The sequence below is a fragment of the Babesia bovis genome (genome assembly GCF_000165395.2).
Source record: "Babesia bovis T2Bo chromosome 4 map unlocalized Chr4_1, whole genome shotgun sequence".
Taxonomy (NCBI): domain Eukaryota; phylum Apicomplexa; class Aconoidasida; order Piroplasmida; family Babesiidae; genus Babesia; species Babesia bovis.
This window is the reverse complement of record NW_026261571.1, coordinates 154840-170185: the sequence shown is the minus strand read 5'-3', so window position 1 is coordinate 170185 and position 15346 is coordinate 154840. Positions and strand designations below refer to the sequence as shown.

At 40.5% G+C, this 15346-nt stretch overlaps 9 protein-coding genes across 9 annotated transcripts; 4 read left to right on the top strand and 5 right to left on the bottom strand.

Moving 5' to 3' along the window:
• Window positions 1-81: 81 nt before the first annotated feature.
• BBOV_IV004560 (putative hydroxyacylglutathione hydrolase) lies at window positions 82-1327 on the top strand. Its single transcript, XM_001610335.2, has 3 exons — window positions 82-343; window positions 411-1070; window positions 1113-1327. Exons 1-3 carry the CDS (start codon window positions 155-157, stop codon window positions 1221-1223), a joined length of 960 nt encoding a protein of 319 aa, XP_001610385.1. The 5' UTR covers window positions 82-154; the 3' UTR covers window positions 1224-1327.
• Window positions 1328-1450: 123 nt separating this feature from the next.
• On the bottom strand, window positions 1451-1809 carry BBOV_IV004550 (Ribosomal L38e family protein). The gene is made up of 2 exons (XM_001610334.2): window positions 1768-1809; window positions 1451-1726 (listed from the first exon to the last, which is right to left on the bottom strand). The coding sequence occupies exon 2, from the start codon at window positions 1715-1717 to the stop codon at window positions 1478-1480; it is 240 nt and encodes a 79-aa protein (XP_001610384.1). The 5' UTR covers window positions 1718-1726; window positions 1768-1809; the 3' UTR covers window positions 1451-1477.
• An 89-nt stretch (window positions 1810-1898) lies between these two features.
• BBOV_IV004540 (putative phosphoriboprotein P0) lies at window positions 1899-3502 on the bottom strand. The gene is made up of 2 exons (XM_001610333.2): window positions 3439-3502; window positions 1899-3078 (listed from the first exon to the last, which is right to left on the bottom strand). Exon 2 carries the CDS (start codon window positions 3071-3073, stop codon window positions 2135-2137), a length of 939 nt encoding a protein of 312 aa, XP_001610383.1. The 5' UTR covers window positions 3074-3078; window positions 3439-3502; the 3' UTR covers window positions 1899-2134.
• A 675-nt stretch (window positions 3503-4177) lies between these two features.
• On the top strand, window positions 4178-7415 carry BBOV_IV004530 (uncharacterized protein). The gene is made up of 4 exons (XM_051767288.1): window positions 4178-4290; window positions 4590-4913; window positions 4950-7292; window positions 7328-7415. Exons 1-4 carry the CDS (start codon window positions 4248-4250, stop codon window positions 7399-7401), a joined length of 2784 nt encoding a protein of 927 aa, XP_051623241.1. The 5' UTR covers window positions 4178-4247; the 3' UTR covers window positions 7402-7415.
• A 230-nt stretch (window positions 7416-7645) lies between these two features.
• Window positions 7646-8223, top strand: BBOV_IV004525 (uncharacterized protein). The gene is made up of 3 exons (XM_051767767.1): window positions 7646-7925; window positions 7995-8095; window positions 8133-8223. Exons 1-3 carry the CDS (start codon window positions 7712-7714, stop codon window positions 8190-8192), a joined length of 375 nt encoding a protein of 124 aa, XP_051623653.1. The 5' UTR covers window positions 7646-7711; the 3' UTR covers window positions 8193-8223.
• A 332-nt stretch (window positions 8224-8555) lies between these two features.
• BBOV_IV004520 (uncharacterized protein) lies at window positions 8556-9045 on the top strand. Its single transcript, XM_001610331.1, has one exon. It carries the CDS (start codon window positions 8612-8614, stop codon window positions 9008-9010), a length of 399 nt encoding a protein of 132 aa, XP_001610381.1. The 5' UTR covers window positions 8556-8611; the 3' UTR covers window positions 9011-9045.
• A 189-nt stretch (window positions 9046-9234) lies between these two features.
• On the bottom strand, window positions 9235-12107 carry BBOV_IV004500 (GTP1/OBG containing protein). The gene is made up of 8 exons (XM_051767106.1): window positions 12025-12107; window positions 11824-11874; window positions 11506-11784; window positions 11126-11470; window positions 11022-11088; window positions 10878-10987; window positions 10639-10843; window positions 9235-10599 (listed from the first exon to the last, which is right to left on the bottom strand). Exons 1-8 carry the CDS (start codon window positions 12101-12103, stop codon window positions 9270-9272), a joined length of 2466 nt encoding a protein of 821 aa, XP_051623240.1. The 5' UTR covers window positions 12104-12107; the 3' UTR covers window positions 9235-9269.
• A 40-nt stretch (window positions 12108-12147) lies between these two features.
• BBOV_IV004490 (tetratricopeptide repeat (TPR)-/ U-box domain-containing protein) lies at window positions 12148-13424 on the bottom strand. Its single transcript, XM_001610328.2, has 7 exons — window positions 13154-13424; window positions 13031-13118; window positions 12692-12867; window positions 12510-12656; window positions 12370-12473; window positions 12263-12334; window positions 12148-12225 (listed from the first exon to the last, which is right to left on the bottom strand). The coding sequence occupies exons 1-7, from the start codon at window positions 13412-13414 to the stop codon at window positions 12201-12203; spliced, it is 873 nt and encodes a 290-aa protein (XP_001610378.1). The 5' UTR covers window positions 13415-13424; the 3' UTR covers window positions 12148-12200.
• Window positions 13425-13471: 47 nt separating this feature from the next.
• Window positions 13472-15305, bottom strand: BBOV_IV004480 (putative glycerol-3-phosphate dehydrogenase). Its single transcript, XM_001610327.2, has 5 exons — window positions 15116-15305; window positions 14883-14941; window positions 13926-14813; window positions 13636-13770; window positions 13472-13598 (listed from the first exon to the last, which is right to left on the bottom strand). Exons 2-5 carry the CDS (start codon window positions 14898-14900, stop codon window positions 13575-13577), a joined length of 1065 nt encoding a protein of 354 aa, XP_001610377.1. The 5' UTR covers window positions 14901-14941; window positions 15116-15305; the 3' UTR covers window positions 13472-13574.
• Between the last annotated feature and the right edge of the window lie 41 nt (window positions 15306-15346).

The window sequence follows — 15346 nt, the reverse complement described above, 5'->3', positions numbered from 1 at the left end:
GTTTGGGTTTTGCAGTGCTGTTATCACTGGATCTATGTTGGGGGCGATTATAATGATAAAATTCCATATTTAACCACGTTTACTAAATCTTATGTTGCACATATAAATGCATTTATAAAACAAGAGACCGGTTGATGCATTTCTTGATTCTGCGATGCGACCACGTATATTTGGTACTTTACTTGCATACTGCTTCCTTGAACGCACACCTTTGTTGCGTCTACCGCATAGTTTAATTATATCAAGTGGATTCGTGAATGCATCATCGTTGATAGCTCCTGCTTCTCCACGTAGATTCTATTCTTCCATTTCTAAAATCACTATGTACCAGGACATCATTAAGGTAGGCTGTGCTGATGTGTAGATTGTAATTGCATCATTTCTATATACTGGGTATTAAAAGGTTACAGAAGCCATGTGCTGAGGTCATCACCGTACCTCTCTTCCAGGACAACTATGGCTACATTGTAGTTGATCCTGATGGAAAGCATGCCTTTTGTGTTGACCCAGCTGAGCCAAGAAAGATACTATCGGTAATAGATGAACGTAAATTAACTTTAAAAGCTGTGTTTTGTACGCACAAACACCATGATCATAGTGGCGGAAACCTAGAAATGGCACGTATAATACCGGGAATACCTGTATATGGTTCCAATAATGAAGACATGGCAGGAATGACAAACGGTATTATGGACGGTGATGTAGTACGCCTAGGCGGTTTGGAGATTAAAGGAGTTCGTGTTCCATGCCACACCCTTGGTCATATGTTGTACTATGTAACTAATCCATCTGATCCTACCATGCAACCTCTGATGTTTACTGGTGACACAATATTCATCGGTGGTTGTGGCCGTTTCTTCGAGGGTACTGCCGATATGATGTTAAATATCATGAACACTGTTAGGCAGTACCGTAAAGACAGCCTCATATACTGTGGACATGAATATACGGTCAAAAACTTAAAATTCGCAAGCACTGTAGATGATTCCCCAGCTGTGAAGCGCAAAATGGAATGGGCTGAAAGTGCTAGGCAGCAGAACCTTCCCACAGTGCCATCGACGCTCGGAGAGGTAGGTTACGGTGGTGTCTAGCATTACTAATATACTCTGTAGGAACTGGAATACAACCCATTCATGCGTACTGCTACATTGATGGACAAAGTTGGTGAAACCACTGAGGTAGGAGCCATGCGCAAGTTACGTCAAATGAAGGATCGGTTTTAGATATGTTTCTTTAAATGTAACATTCAAAAATGTTTGATTGCCGCCTTGGTAATGATGTAAAATATAGACCGAATGTAGAGTCTATAAAACGTAGCAAAACACATATAAACTACCGCGATACTAATACTCCATGGTACCAAATGTTTACATATAGTATGTAATGTCGTGATAAAACAAAAATGTTTTACCACGTCATCATAGCAACATCACATGAAAAACACCAATGTAATTCCCGTTATCACATTAGAAGCTGTTCACTTCTTCTTAGATGCGATGACAGTCTTCTTGAGGTGGCTGGGAATGGAAGCCTCTATCTTACTGGCCTTGGCATGGTTGGGCACAGTAAGGGTGTAGAGGAAACGAGAGCAGCGCACCTTGAATTTAGTAAGAACGACACCTCCCTTGCCAGATTTCTTGTAAACAGTCACGGCAGTGGCATCGGGGCGTTTCAAAACGGCGAGGTAGTCCCTGAGATCCTTGAGGGCGCGCGGCATCTTGTAAGCCTGTGAAGATTCAGTCACGTAACACACCTATAAGAACATACCTTCAATTAATACGATAACGACTCAGTAATATATATAAGAATGTATAATAATTAGTAACGTAAATGGCGATATTTAACGGCAATGGCTATGCTCGCCCCATCAGGCCAATACTATATATAAGTGAACTTTTCTAATTTTATTTACGTTGTTTGAAGAATGCTCAGAATATCAGTCTCCTCATAGGCAATTCCTTGGATGAAACTGCGAATGGTTTAGATTATGGTTTCATCACAGCACTCAAGCGACATAATTCGTCACCTACTCCATGAGCCAGTCGCGGAGCGCGACTTTACATCATAAATAACACACTAGACGTAACACATCGGAGTAGTATTTTGTAGCGCAATACTGTAGCGTATCGCAGGCTTAGTCAAAGAGGGAGAATCCCATGTCATCCTCTTCCTCCTCTGGCTCTTCAGCTGCCTCAGGAGCAGCTTCCTGAACAGCCTCAACAGCTCCAGCTGTGGGAGCAGCGGCGGCAAACAACTCGGGGTTGTCCAATCTGTCCTTAATACCCTGCATCTCCTTGAAGCAGTAGTCGTTCTCGAGGGCAAGAGCAACACAGTTCTTGAATGCTCCGATGAGTGAGTGGGTAATAGACAAGCTTGTTGGGAATCCGATAGCCAGAGCGAAAGCGTTGACGTTGGTAACGGCGGTCTTGACTGAGTCAAGACTGTCATCCTCAGTGATGTCTAAAGCAGATGCCTCAACGAGGTGACCAGAGTCATAGAACTTCTCAATCTTAAGACCGTATGCAAACGGCTTCATGTTAAGCTTCTGTAACAGAGTGGCACTGGAAGCAGTAACCCTGTCGTTAACCTTGATGAGGTGGACATCGTTCTGAATTTCAATCTGACCCTTCACAATCTTAGTGGAAATACCAAGAGCCTGGAAGAAGGATGTCTGAGATGGGTCCATACCAGTGGCACCAGCAGAAATGAAAACATCGCAGGGAGCGATAACACCCTGTTTGGCTGGAGCAGGAACTTTGTTGTCAAGAATGATCCTCCTAACCTCCAGAGGGTCACCCATGCAGAAAACGAAACCAACGTTGAGCTTGACACAAGAGAGAAGCTTGCTAATAGCCTCTGAGTTAGGGAAGCTGGTGTTGAGCACCATGCGAATCATAGTGTTCTTACCAATCAGAATCTCGGCCTTACCCCTAAGGGAGTGGCGAACATGAGCCATCTGCCTGGATCCCACATAGTCAACACTGACAATGAGAATCTGAGGGTAGGTCTTGACGAGATGAGTAAGGCGTTCGAAGTACGCCTTCTTCTTTTCTTGCTTGCTCATGCGAGCCATCCTGCCTATGAAACCATGAACCACGACACAAAAAGTGACAGAAAAAACACACACCCGAAGAAATCAACAATGCAGTTCCACAAATATCATATAAATGTATCATATCAACAGAAGCTGCACCTAAAAAATGCCTTCATTGATTGATAGACGACTAGATTAAAGCCAGAAGGCTCAAACCCCCCATCGAATTACAAACAAGGCCAATTCCACAAAATTCCAGCGAATAAAACAATACATACAATACAAAATCGGCCACAAAACATAAGGAAAAGTATTCGAAAGCAGCGGGTCATCGTGTTTCAACCGCTAAGGTGTGGTTGTAGTGATGGGTACATCACGTTGGCCAATATAAACAGACCACTTACCTACTGTAATTCCAAGACCAACAGAACTAATCCAGCGGCGGAATTTTGACGTTCTATATGTTATGTAGTAGCGCAATTAAGCCCGGAGTGGGTGGACGCTGCCGGTGATGGGGCTATCACTGGCTTAGGGCTCGGGCTGCCTCAATAGCTCAGGTGATAGTTTGTTGCAATAAGGACGCATATCAGCCATATAGTTTGAATATTCCATGATAGACAATTTATATATGCTTTATGTAGTATAATAACGGTTACAGGGCATTATTTCCTTCCGACGTTGCACGATTGTATACCGCCAGTTTCTCGAATAATAACTTGTATTTACACTATTAGTAATATAAACATCACAATTATATACATCTCCTGTTGCCATGACTATAGTTCTATGTTGATACAATATAATTCTTACATCATGTGACGCGTGAGCGCGGTCTCTCTGTATAATGCTTCCTAAACAAATTTATGGTTAATAATATCGATGACGGGATACATTTGGTTTAACAGATATTAAAATTTACACGTTTGCCAACATTTACCCCTAGACAAGTGCAGAGTCACAGCACATGATCACATTGTCTACTTTTAGTCATTGTAAACTTACACACGTGGGTATTTACAATTTCATTTGTTAAGACAGGTTTTTCTTGATTATTTTCGAGGCCTGTGTCTTTTTAATATATTTTTCTGACGGCTGATAACTTTTCCTAGCAATGTGTTCTCTGTTATTTACACATATCAATTATTACCTCGCAATTATCATTTCTGAGTCACATCTTAGCATATTGTGACTTGGTTTGGGTTAATGCGACGCCATGTCTACAGATGAGAAGTACAAGGACCTGAAGCGACGTTACGGTATGTATTTGGAGGCATTTACTACATATGTGTGATGTTATACGTGTTATTGCATTGATGTGTATCACCGGATGGCGGTATAATATATATGTGTATTATATATGCTGTACCTTTGCTGCGTTGTTTAACCTGTACAAGCTGTAGATAGAAATCTCTTTCATTTTACATGGTTCAACTCTTTAGGCGTGATATGCATTGTTATTAATGCTATGGAGACCAGTATTACTTCATATGAGATGCTTTTTTACATATTTAGTATGTATATGTCATTTTATTCACATTATTAATATATTGTGCAGCTACTCTGAAGCATGCTGTCAAACAGTTTCACGATGAGTTTGAACGAACTAAGGCGGAACTAGAAGCTAAACGGCATATCTGCTCAGAGCTTGAGGAACAACACCAACAGCTTAAGACTGCTTACGATGAACTCATCGCTGATGTGAGCGTCATTAAGTCACGCAAACCTGCAAAACCATCATCTTCGACATGGGAAAATGCGTTAACTCTGATAAAAAAGGGGGCACAATCGGTGTCTAATGATACCGATGGCGATACCTCCTTGCTGTACAATGAGGTGGTATCGCTTAAAAACCAATTGGAGGCAGCTGCACATGAGAAAGGTATTAAGACTCTATCTTGTAAACACAGTGTTGCAGAGGAACTGTTGAAGCGAAACCAGGCGCTGCGCAATGACCACGACAAGCAGGCCTTTGAGTATAATTCAACAGTTACGGAGTTGAAGGAGCGAATATTAGCTTTGGAAGGTATTTTAAAAGATCTACAGGGCAATTTAATATCGTCTGAATATCGTGCTACAAGAGCATCTTCAGAGATTGCCAATCTTAATTCCAGTCTAGCTGCCCGCGACAAGCAGGTCGAGAAGTTGGAAGAGACTCTTGCATCCGAACGTCGCAAACATGTACGTCATACAATCGCATTTGAGCAGAATCTACGTACCAAGTTGCTTTTTGACCTTTCTCGTATTCCGTTAATCAATACGCTGAATATATATAATCACCGTTATATGCACGACTGGAGTTTGCTACGTCATTCAGTATCTGATATTCGCAGCACCCTACACGAGGCGTTATTAGCAATGTTAAAGGCCTGGAGCGCTACTATGCGTTTTATCAAGTGTCCACAAATTGTCACAGAAAGCGTGCTTCAACGTTCACCAACTATGCTTTCCACTTCTAGCAATCAACCAGATGATGAGACTTCTTCAATGACACCAGTATCGAATTGCATTGACAACGCTTCAGGGGACTGCAATGGAAAAACCTGGGATACCAAAGCCCATGTGGATGCTGCTGCTGATGGCACTATGGCCGATGTGGATACCGTGTCGGCACACGACGATGGTTCACTTCCTTCATGTCTTGGCAATAGTGATTCTGATGGCCATATTTGGCTGTCTCTGGAGTCATATAGGAAAACATCTGAGTCTATTTTAAATAAGTTGGAAAGAGAGCTTTCGGCAGTGGAAGGAGCAAACATTGGCAATGTATCACTGTTCAGACGCCTGGCGCAAACATTTAGGAATTTATCGCACAACCAGCGCATATATTTATGTATAGAGGAGTATGTCTGCCCATATACTGATGACAAGGTTATGTCTATGCGTCCACGTCAGGATATGCGAAGTGCTCGTATATTCATACGCTGCCTTGGCGACATGTGCATGGCAGTATCAAAGCTCTTTACATTCTACGAATACGCTTTATTAAGTTTGGATCAGTTAGTGGAGAATGATTTATGTCGGTTGGCCACTGTGCTATCTTCGGAGGTAACCTTTGGCAACAGCAATCGCTATGATAATCCGGAAACACCTCTGGAGAGTGACAATGATTTCAACGAGGAAACAAGTTATACCCGGCCAATACCAGTCTTAGGGCATAATGATGTACCCTATGTTGGCAATTTCACACCTAGTGTTTCCGTTGTCCCAAAGTCCCGGATGGGTCTCCTTGACATGACTGAAGACCACTCTTCCTCACGAGTGTTACGTTCATTATCACGCCAAATATTAGCTTCAGTGAAAGATATACTTGCGGTGATTTCTGTTTTTAAATCTGTGGTCTCACACCGATTATGTTATCCCAAATTGGCTTCAGGTTACTTTTTACCTCTGAGCGGCGGTTCTGCTGAAATGGTAGACCTCAGTTCTTCAATAGTTACCTTGGAGACCCAGCTTTCTTCGATCACTGAAGATATTATTTTACTCATGCTGGGTATATATTTGCAGTCACGGCGTGAATGGCTTTGCGGTTTATCAATACCTGTATCTACTACTCCAGGGGTTGTAGATCCGTCTGTTGATTATGAATTTCAAAATATGCTATCCAATCACGTTCGGGAGATAAATACCATGCTATTGCAATCACCTGAGCGTGTTCATCTTGAGACCGTTTCCGCAAGTTTACGTTCAGCCGGTGAGGGACGTCGTGAAATACTTGCTTGTAACGAACGTTTACGTGAGATTAATGAAGAATTAATGGCTGAACGCGCTCGTTGTGAAGCTTTGGAATCGCAATTGTTGGATAGCCGTCGTGTACCTCATCCTGATGATCGTTTGGTATCGGAATTTGAAAGGCTTTTGTCCAGATATCGATTTTACGATTCTCGAGGCGGTTATAATGTCGATGCTGCTGCTCAAAGCACTTACCACGATCTCATGGATGAGATTCATCTACTTCGTGAGGATGGCAGCAAGAAGGTGAAAAGGCTATCTGTATATATTCGTCATTTGGTCAAATCAGTAGAACTCCTTGAGGATTCGAATCGTCAGCTTCGTCAGGGACTCAAGGACTACGCAGAGCAATACGAGGAGTCAAGGTCTTCGGCTGATGCCATGGCATTGAATTACAAGGAGCAGCTTGGTCTTATGAGTGAACATATCAGCGAGTTGAACATCGCTATGGTAAAGGCTGAATACCGCACGTCAGAGCTCTTAGAAATGCAACTATTATGTCCCGCGTGCAAGTCTATAAGTGTTTTACGTAAGTATGTCCTGAATATTTATATAATTTTACAGGTGATGTTGTGAGTGCCAAGTCTGGTGGTGGCTGTACAACATGTGCTCGTCGTTTATTAAAGAAACCCAGTTGAACCACTTAAACTGCGTTGAACTATGAAACTGTAGAGCTCCTTTTTCTCAATGTGTTCTGCATCCAACATCATATAGTAGCTTAATCCAATAGAGATGCATATCGCCTGTTTGTATTTTATCAGTCTATCTACAAAATGACTTGACTTATGCGCAACTGATGAGTAGGAACATGAAACCCAATTTTCATGAATGCGGCTATAATAGATTCCTAGTTTAGTATATAATATTTTGTATTTTAACGGGAACATATCGGAAACATCGTTATATAGAAACTACTGGATCCTCGGGCATATATCATGATAATATGAGATGAAGCCTAGTTACGATTTGTCTGAGATTGGAATAGCTAAAACGCTTCAAAAATGCAAACAGTTTTTACCACAGCTACAAGTTGCTAATGATGAACTTTTAGACAAAATATCATCCGGCGACAGAAGTTGCGTTATAGATAGTGATATGCTTGTTTACCGCGGTAAACATGAGCCCAAGCCTAGTACTGGGGACGAGGGTGATATAGTTTTAGGTTCGTTCATTGCACATCTGCCTATAACATCATATATAAGGTGTCTATACTTGGTGTAACTATGTTCAGATGTAGGAGTTGGCGTTTTTGACGTCAATAACCCTTCTGTCGATGGCAGTAGCCTGAAGACGTCAGGCATAACTACTGTTACTTTACCAGATAATAGCGAGGTAAGCGCACATTTAGAAGCATTTACAATTAATTTAGGTATTTGCAGAGGAGCAACCGCTGATAATGGAGGTTGACACACGCCCTCATCCAGCGTGATATCATTTATACCACGGCTGAATAAGCTATTTCATCACAACTATATCCATAATAATACCCAAAATTGGCATTTAGAGACGCTGTTTAGTCATAAAGCAATATATCATGGTATATGTCGTTACACATTGAGAGTCAGTAGGCCGCTTGCAAATGAGCCGTGTGAGCCGTATATTTACACATGTAGGCATTAGAAATTAATGCCCACAATTACTCACAGCTTCCACATGTAACAATGGTTGCTGGTGGGTCTTGGCTATCATGGCTCGAGTAAGACCGGGGAACACACTTGTATGGTGCATTCTCGTGGTACGTTTGACGTTCTCGACGCATCGACCCAATGCAATCACTGCTTATTTGGCGCATTAATAACCTTATAGGCATTCACTACATTATATATTAGTTGTATCACATACATCACGATGGAGTGGGAATCTCGTTTTGCCGAGGCATTCCTCTGTTGTGACTCGCAGAAACTTGGTCATATTCAGGGTCCTGAATGTGCGAAAATCTACCAGTCACTTGGATTGGCTTTATCGCGAGAGCAATGCAACGCCTGCCCTAACATGGACAAGGACCAATTTGTAAAGTACGGGATGAAGCTTGTTAGTGAACTTCCATCTGATGGCGGCCTTCAGAAGTTATTTGATGCTATTAAAGGTCAGAAGGGTGACTCCATTGGTGCTGCTGAATTGAAGGAGGTTATGACCTTGATGAAGAATCGTTCACCTCAGGAGATGGAGGATGCTATGAAGCAATTGGACCCTAACAACTCCGGTCGCATAAACTACCAAAATTTTGCCAAAATATTCACTAACTAAATTATAACAACCAATGTAATCTAAAATGAATCATTAATGCTCTATTATTTGTCTACTTCATTGTATCACGTAGATTGTTTTATGTGATAAAAACTTACATTGGTTGATCGTTCAGGAGTAAAAAAGACGTTTTATGATTTTGTTGCAGTGTTTTTCTTATTGTGGAATCTTAACATTTGAATTTGTAATACCGTGACAATAATGTAATTTACCGTTGATATGACTCATTCGTTTACGCAATATCTGTTTAAAACTAATGTCAGCACGCTAGTTCATTTACACAGAAAGACATATCACCTATTTGCAAGGTATCGCCTTGTTCCACTCCCATTTTCTTAAGCTTCAGGTGGATACGGTTAATTCTCAGTATACGCCTTAGCCTGTCTAATGATTCACGTATATCAAATCTCATCATAGGTATTTTACGTTGTAAGTAATCGGATATAATTCGAAACTTCCCCTCTGCTATTTTTTCTACCTTGAACTTTCGTGGATTCAGTTTCCTGAAATCATCGGGATCATCTATTGCCAGGCTTATAGGTTTTCTATCTATCTCCTTCTTTGTCATGGGAAGCCTATATATCCATTTAAACGAATTCTCCAACATGTACATGTTTGCTCTCGTTTTAGCAGATACTGGATATATCCTCGTGTGGTTAACTTCTTCTGTAAATTCTTTTACAAGTTGTTCCACCTTGGCATGATCAATTAAGTCTATTTTGTTGAGTATGATTAGTTCCAACCGACTCAACAGATCAGGGTTATATGTAAAGATTTCATTCTTCACATCGATATAGTCCTGCAGTGGGTCAGTGACACTTGAGTCGATTACATATGTAAGGACGTTAGAATTTTCAATATGTTTTAGGAATTTATGACCCAAACCTTTTCCTGAACTTGCACCTTGTATGAGCCCGGGTACATCTGCTATAACCAATTGTTTTTTTACCTGGGAGGTAGGTACATCAGGAGTTATATCGCATAGTTCCTCCATAGCAGCAGCTGTATGAAACGAATCTTCTTCTAGGTATGCATCGGAATCATCTTCACTATATGAATTATCCTGTGTATCACCACTTTCTGTGGTACAGTCAGACATAGTATCTAAGCCACTTGATAGTTCATCGGTTATTGATGACAATTCGTCTACGCACAGATCTGTTGATAAGCTTTTATCTTTATTTAACGTTCCGCCTTTTGTTTCTCCGTCTAAAATGTAAGACCCATTTTCACTGGACACTGGTGGGCTGTCATTCTGGATGGCGTATTTATTCCTACAACGGAACCCATATAGATGACTATAGCTTTTACTACTGTCCTTGTTGTACGCGGCTTGATCCTCCAGTGATTTCAACGGTATAGGTGGAGTATATTGGCTATCTCCATTGTGTTCGGGGTTAACATTGTCATCAAACACATCATCATCCGTATCTTTATAACCATCGGTTACCTCACTAATCAGCGACGTATGACTAAATGCATTTGGAGTATGCGATTTGATTAGCGGACATTCATTGTCAGATTCGTCTTGTTCACTTTTTATATAATTTCCACCCGTCAATGCAGTGCTATATGTTGACGTATAGGCGCTGATGGATATGGTATATCTGGAGTGTAATAAAACTTACTTGTTAGCATTTCTGCATATATCATTTATTTCCGTGTTTATTTCTCCGGTGGTCCTGTGGCTGTCTTGTGTGGTATCATTATCGGGATCGACGTCTGCTTGATCGTTTATTTTGAATACTCCTAGAATTGGGAATTTAGTTGAGAAGGCTTGGTTCGATACTCTAGGTCTTGCATTGCTTAAGCACCTTAGTAGCGAGCTTTTACCTGCAATAGGTTAGAATAATATCAGCATTATTACCTGAATTTGGTTTTCCTATAAGTGCTAGATTTCCAAGCATTTTATAATTCAATAACAGCTCTCTTTTGAAGCCTTCCTCACCAAGTTCGCATACATGTGGCGTTGGGTTGCTATATTGTTTATAATGCCAAAATCATTACTTACAACTTTGTTTTATAATATCTGTTTCCTTTTCCACCACGACCTCCACGTACCAACATTAACGTATCTCCTGTTACCATTCATCTATTAGCTATCTGATCGATTACCTTTGCGCTGAAGTATTGCGTACAATTTCCCTTCTTTGTTGTACACATACGTTCCTGGTGGCACTGGTATATAGCAATGCTTTCCTTTAGCTCCATTTCTTCTACCTCCTAGTCCGTGATTGCCACTTTCTGCTTTGTAGATATACAATTTTTTGACATGGTTGAGATTGCTAATTTCATCATCGCATATCAGGTATACCGAGCCTCCCGGCCCTCCATTACCTCCATCTGCTCCTCCTAGCGGCACGTGTTTCTCTCTTCTGAATGAAACACATCCATTACCACCTCGTCCTCCGATAGCTATTAATTTACATCTATCCACAAGTTGGGTTTCATACCACTCATCTATTGGCATATATGGTGTTTAGTTTCGTGCTTACTGTTAGTATCGGTTGCATCGACAAATGTTGTTGGCTCATCTGTTAGCATATCGAGTTCTGTACCTACTGCAGTATCACTATTTAAGATATCCTTATCACTTGGAACGGGAGTGAAGTCATTCTCCCTCGCTGCCGCACAACTGCTTTTATTACTGCCTCTATGCGTCCGAGATCTGCGACTGTGAACCAAACGCAACTGTTCGCTTGTACATTGCAAGCTCATCCATGCTGATATCTCTTCTGTAGGTTGCTTCTCCAGTATGTTTAAACTTTGGGTATCTATACAAATTCACTTTTAAACATAAAATCTAAACATACGTCTAGACGTTAATATGGGATGTAGGAATGCACTACCGAATCTGTTGAGACCTGTACAAAGAATATGAACCTATGATTAGAGTTGAGACCGAAATGCAAGTAGAAGGGTTATTGAATACGTGCGTAGAACGCAACCTTCCTGGCATATTAACTACTGTTATGTATGTTCTCATCGATTAACGGATGTAATACTAGACTTACATGGCGCTCGATGCTGTCTGAGTGATATTCCATATGCATCGTGGATTCCATTATGTAAAATGCTCTGTGATAAGAGCATTGCCTCTAACCGCATCACTTATTAAGTTACGTGTGTTATATACAATATTTATGTGTTAGTTTGGTTTATGTGTAATGGTCTTACACATGGGCGCGTGTTACTCATCATATGCCCATGGATTCCTACACATGATTAAAACTGATGCATTTATGGACATACTCTTTCAGAAACTGGTCAATGGCTTCTTTAATTGAGTAGTTTGGGTATATATCATTCTGTGAGCACGGTTCTCTGTTAGTAGTGAAGTGATAAACAGACGTGCATACCTGGTTACGGGATCGAAATTTCCATTATACTTCAGATGATGCTCCAATAGTTCTCTTTCGTATGTTATACCGCTTGGGGAGACTACCGGGTCTTTCATAATACACTGTGTTTTATATATGTGCTCTATAGATTACCATACCATGGATATTTTACAGCAGAGATAACTAGGTACTTCCCGTACTCGTCCTTTTTCTAATGCATCGAAAACAGACTGATATTGCGATATGCGTTGGCTATGTTCTTCATCTGACATAGTCCCGGCGTGGAAATCACGTGCGATGGCACCCTGCAGTGTTTTGGAGTTATAGCATATTTTCGTACCTCTACATAATCCTTTAAGTTGAAAACATTTTGGGTGAATTCGGCATCTTGCATCAACCATATATTTCTTTTGGCCTTTAAGATTTCATCTTCAATTTCGTCTATATATGGCACTTTGAAGTGCTCTGACAGCGTTTTTGCTTTAGTGAGTTTTTTCAGGCCTTCTTCTGGTTCACCTGGAAAACGATCAGATTATTATTGGACCCATATAGATGGTGTCAATATGTATGCTTTGCATCGATAGAATTGGGTTGTACATCACATCATGCGTATTCGTTACACTACAACAATTTGCCATTGTACATTTTCGGTAGTATCTGTTATTTTATTGTAACCAACCTAGTTGAATTAATGCCTGTCCAAGGTAGTAGTGGGCTTTTACGGAATCTGCATCCAGGTTCAATGCCGTTCTTACGTCATTTGCCACCTGTATCTTATATGGTATAGTTCCAATATGCTTACTTCTTTCCATTTACCCTGTTTTTTGTAGCATAGGGCTCTGTTTGTATAGTATTCAAATTTGTCTGGATTAAGTTTTATTGCTTTAGAGTAATATTCGATTGCTGATTCCAAGAATCCACGTTTAAAACTTTCATTTCCTAGTGATTTATACTTTTCTGCTTCTTGCATTCGTTGATGCCTGGTCTCCCAATCATCTTCACGATTTTTGAAATCTGCGTTCAAATCATCACCAGAGCTAATACATGTATAGTTACACGGCATTTCCGGTACTATGTCAGCATTTACAATAAACTAATTAACCATTATTGCATTAATGTAATGTGTATTTATAGTATTTTCTTGTCTTTGTAATGTGTAGCCACCAATCCCCCATAGGTTACTAAATTCCTTATTATCCAGGACATATACCAATTTCATATTTTTAGAAAGGGTTTAGGGTCTCATTCTGTATGGCACTATCGATTACAGTAGTATTGGCTTACCGAAAACTTGCGTATAAGCTCTGCGGGTTCAGCTCCCTGGAAGGCAATGTTGTAAGTTACAACAAACAATGGGAAATCATTCTCCATGTTGTGTGCAACGAGCACTTTGTAAACTTCCTCACATGTAGAAGTTCCCTGCAAACGATTAGCACAGTGTCGACATGATAACATTACGTAATACTGAATAGATACGCGTTATTCGGTTTTAACCATTACTCAGGCCTATGCAATACACCTCATTATGCTATGTTGTAGAACTATATGATACCAATTGTGTAATGCATACCAACCTGTAGCTTTTGGCCTCCCAGCATTTCGTTTTCAATATCATGCCATGACTTCTTGCCACCATGTTTGGCAAATTCTGCTGCACAGCGAACATTCCTTCCTCCAATACATGTAGTAATCAAATCGGCTACACCAGCACTTTCGAATACCACGTCTGTGTTGATATCCTTGAAGAACTTGCAAGCGAATCTGTAGATTTCGTTGAGTCCAATTCTCATGATGGCAGCCTTGGTGTTAGACCCAAGACCTAGACCATCGCAGAAACCAGCTGCAATAGCCACTGCATTTTTGATGGCACCAAAGACCTGTACGGCAGACACTCCGGGTACACAGTTGATTTTAAAGTAAGGTCTGTCGAAAAGTCTCTGGAATAGAACGGCGTGTTCTTTGTTCTTGTAACCAATGGTTGCTTCACTGAACTCCTCCATTGCCACATTCTTGGCCACATTGGCACCTGAAAGCGCTAAGCATGGGATACCCAATTCCTTTTCGATGGTATCGGTAAAGCAGTTGACAACCTTTTCAGTGAGTTCAATTCCTTTAACAAGATTGATTGCCAAAGACCCTGGTTTCATTACATTGAATGATTTAATTTTAGCTACAGTGCTGTTGACGAACTGGTGTGGAATTACAATGATGAAGATGTCAGAATCCTGGATACATTGTTTCAGATCCGGGACTGCCAGAATGTTGTGTGGAAGTTTGATACCTGGCAGATACTTTTTGTTTTCATGATCGGTGTTAATGATTTCACTAAGGTTACGTCCTTCGAAAACTTCTTCCAATACGTAAATGATTACAGTGTCATCGAATTCTGGGTATCTTGGTGTGTTTTCTGCGACAAGTTTTGCCACAGCACTTCCCCAATTTCCACATCCAACTACGCAAACCTAAAGAAACATTACATTGGTTCATTTATAGGTTCTCAACGAGATTCTGAGGACGATGTGCCTACTTACCTTCTTGCCAGTTGCCATTTTGTTTAGTTGGTAATATCGAAAATTACGCTTAAAAGGACCTTGTTTGTATATGTAATTCGTGATAGGAATCAATCGAGGACCTATGGTACCTCGTAATATGCCACAAAACAACGATATTTTGAAAGTAAATGTAAGTTACAGGGATGCAGCCTATCGTCTAAAAACAGTACAATAGTTGTTATTACCGCAAAAATGCAACACAAACACCCTACCTATATGCGTTGTACAGTAAAGATCCCCGCAAAACCTTGTTTTGGTGTGTAACACTTTATATTTTTAGTGTGCTATTGACAATTTGTGTCTTTGTATGTATTTGGTTATTTTAGGTCGTATTAATGTAGTTTTGGTACTTTCAACCAATGTGTTGATATATGCTCAAGATATACTATGTTTTATCCTGAGTAAAGGTCTTTATTGATTCAAAATGTGCATTTCATACCCCC

Coding starts and splice junctions, on each gene's coding strand:
- BBOV_IV004560 (XM_001610335.2), top strand. CDS start 155: ATGCGACCACGTATATTTGGTACTTTACTTGCATACTGCTTCCTTGAA. Junction 344..410: donor TGTACCAGGACATCATTAAG/GTAGGCTGTGCT, acceptor AAAAGGTTACAG/AAGCCATGTGCTGAGGTCAT. Junction 1,071..1,112: donor TGCCATCGACGCTCGGAGAG/GTAGGTTACGGT, acceptor TATACTCTGTAG/GAACTGGAATACAACCCATT.
- BBOV_IV004525 (XM_051767767.1), top strand. CDS start 7,712: ATGAAGCCTAGTTACGATTTGTCTGAGATTGGAATAGCTAAAACGCTT. Junction 7,926..7,994: donor CGAGGGTGATATAGTTTTAG/GTTCGTTCATTG, acceptor AACTATGTTCAG/ATGTAGGAGTTGGCGTTTTT. Junction 8,096..8,132: donor CTTTACCAGATAATAGCGAG/GTAAGCGCACAT, acceptor CAATTAATTTAG/GTATTTGCAGAGGAGCAACC.
- BBOV_IV004490 (XM_001610328.2), bottom strand. CDS start 13,414: ATGCCGTGTAACTATACATGTATTAGCTCTGGTGATGATTTGAACGCA. Junction 12,657..12,691: donor ACTTAAAGGATTATGTAGAG/GTACGAAAATAT, acceptor AAAACACTGCAG/GGTGCCATCGCACGTGATTT. Junction 12,474..12,509: donor TCTGCTGTAAAATATCCATG/GTATGGTAATCT, acceptor TATAAAACACAG/TGTATTATGAAAGACCCGGT.
- BBOV_IV004520 (XM_001610331.1), top strand. CDS start 8,612: ATGGAGTGGGAATCTCGTTTTGCCGAGGCATTCCTCTGTTGTGACTCG.
- BBOV_IV004500 (XM_051767106.1), bottom strand. CDS start 12,103: ATGCTCTTATCACAGAGCATTTTACATAATGGAATCCACGATGCATAT. Junction 10,988..11,021: donor AGATATTATAAAACAAAGTT/GTAAGTAATGAT, acceptor TAAACAATATAG/CAACCCAACGCCACATGTAT. Junction 10,844..10,877: donor TATAGGAAAACCAAATTCAG/GTAATAATGCTG, acceptor AACCTATTGCAG/GTAAAAGCTCGCTACTAAGG.
- BBOV_IV004530 (XM_051767288.1), top strand. CDS start 4,248: ATGTCTACAGATGAGAAGTACAAGGACCTGAAGCGACGTTACG. Junction 4,914..4,949: donor GGCAGCTGCACATGAGAAAG/GTATTAAGACTC, acceptor ACAGTGTTGCAG/AGGAACTGTTGAAGCGAAAC. Junction 7,293..7,327: donor CAAGTCTATAAGTGTTTTAC/GTAAGTATGTCC, acceptor ATAATTTTACAG/GTGATGTTGTGAGTGCCAAG.
- BBOV_IV004550 (XM_001610334.2), bottom strand. CDS start 1,717: ATGCCGCGCGCCCTCAAGGATCTCAGGGACTACCTCGCCGTTTTGAAA.
- BBOV_IV004480 (XM_001610327.2), bottom strand. Junction 13,771..13,925: donor TGGGAGGCCAAAAGCTACAG/GTTGGTATGCAT, acceptor AATCGTTTGCAG/GGAACTTCTACATGTGAGGA. Junction 13,599..13,635: donor AGCTTATACGCAAGTTTTCG/GTAAGCCAATAC, acceptor AGTGCCATACAG/AATGAGACCCTAAACCCTTT.
- BBOV_IV004540 (XM_001610333.2), bottom strand. CDS start 3,073: ATGGCTCGCATGAGCAAGCAAGAAAAGAAGAAGGCGTACTTCGAACGC.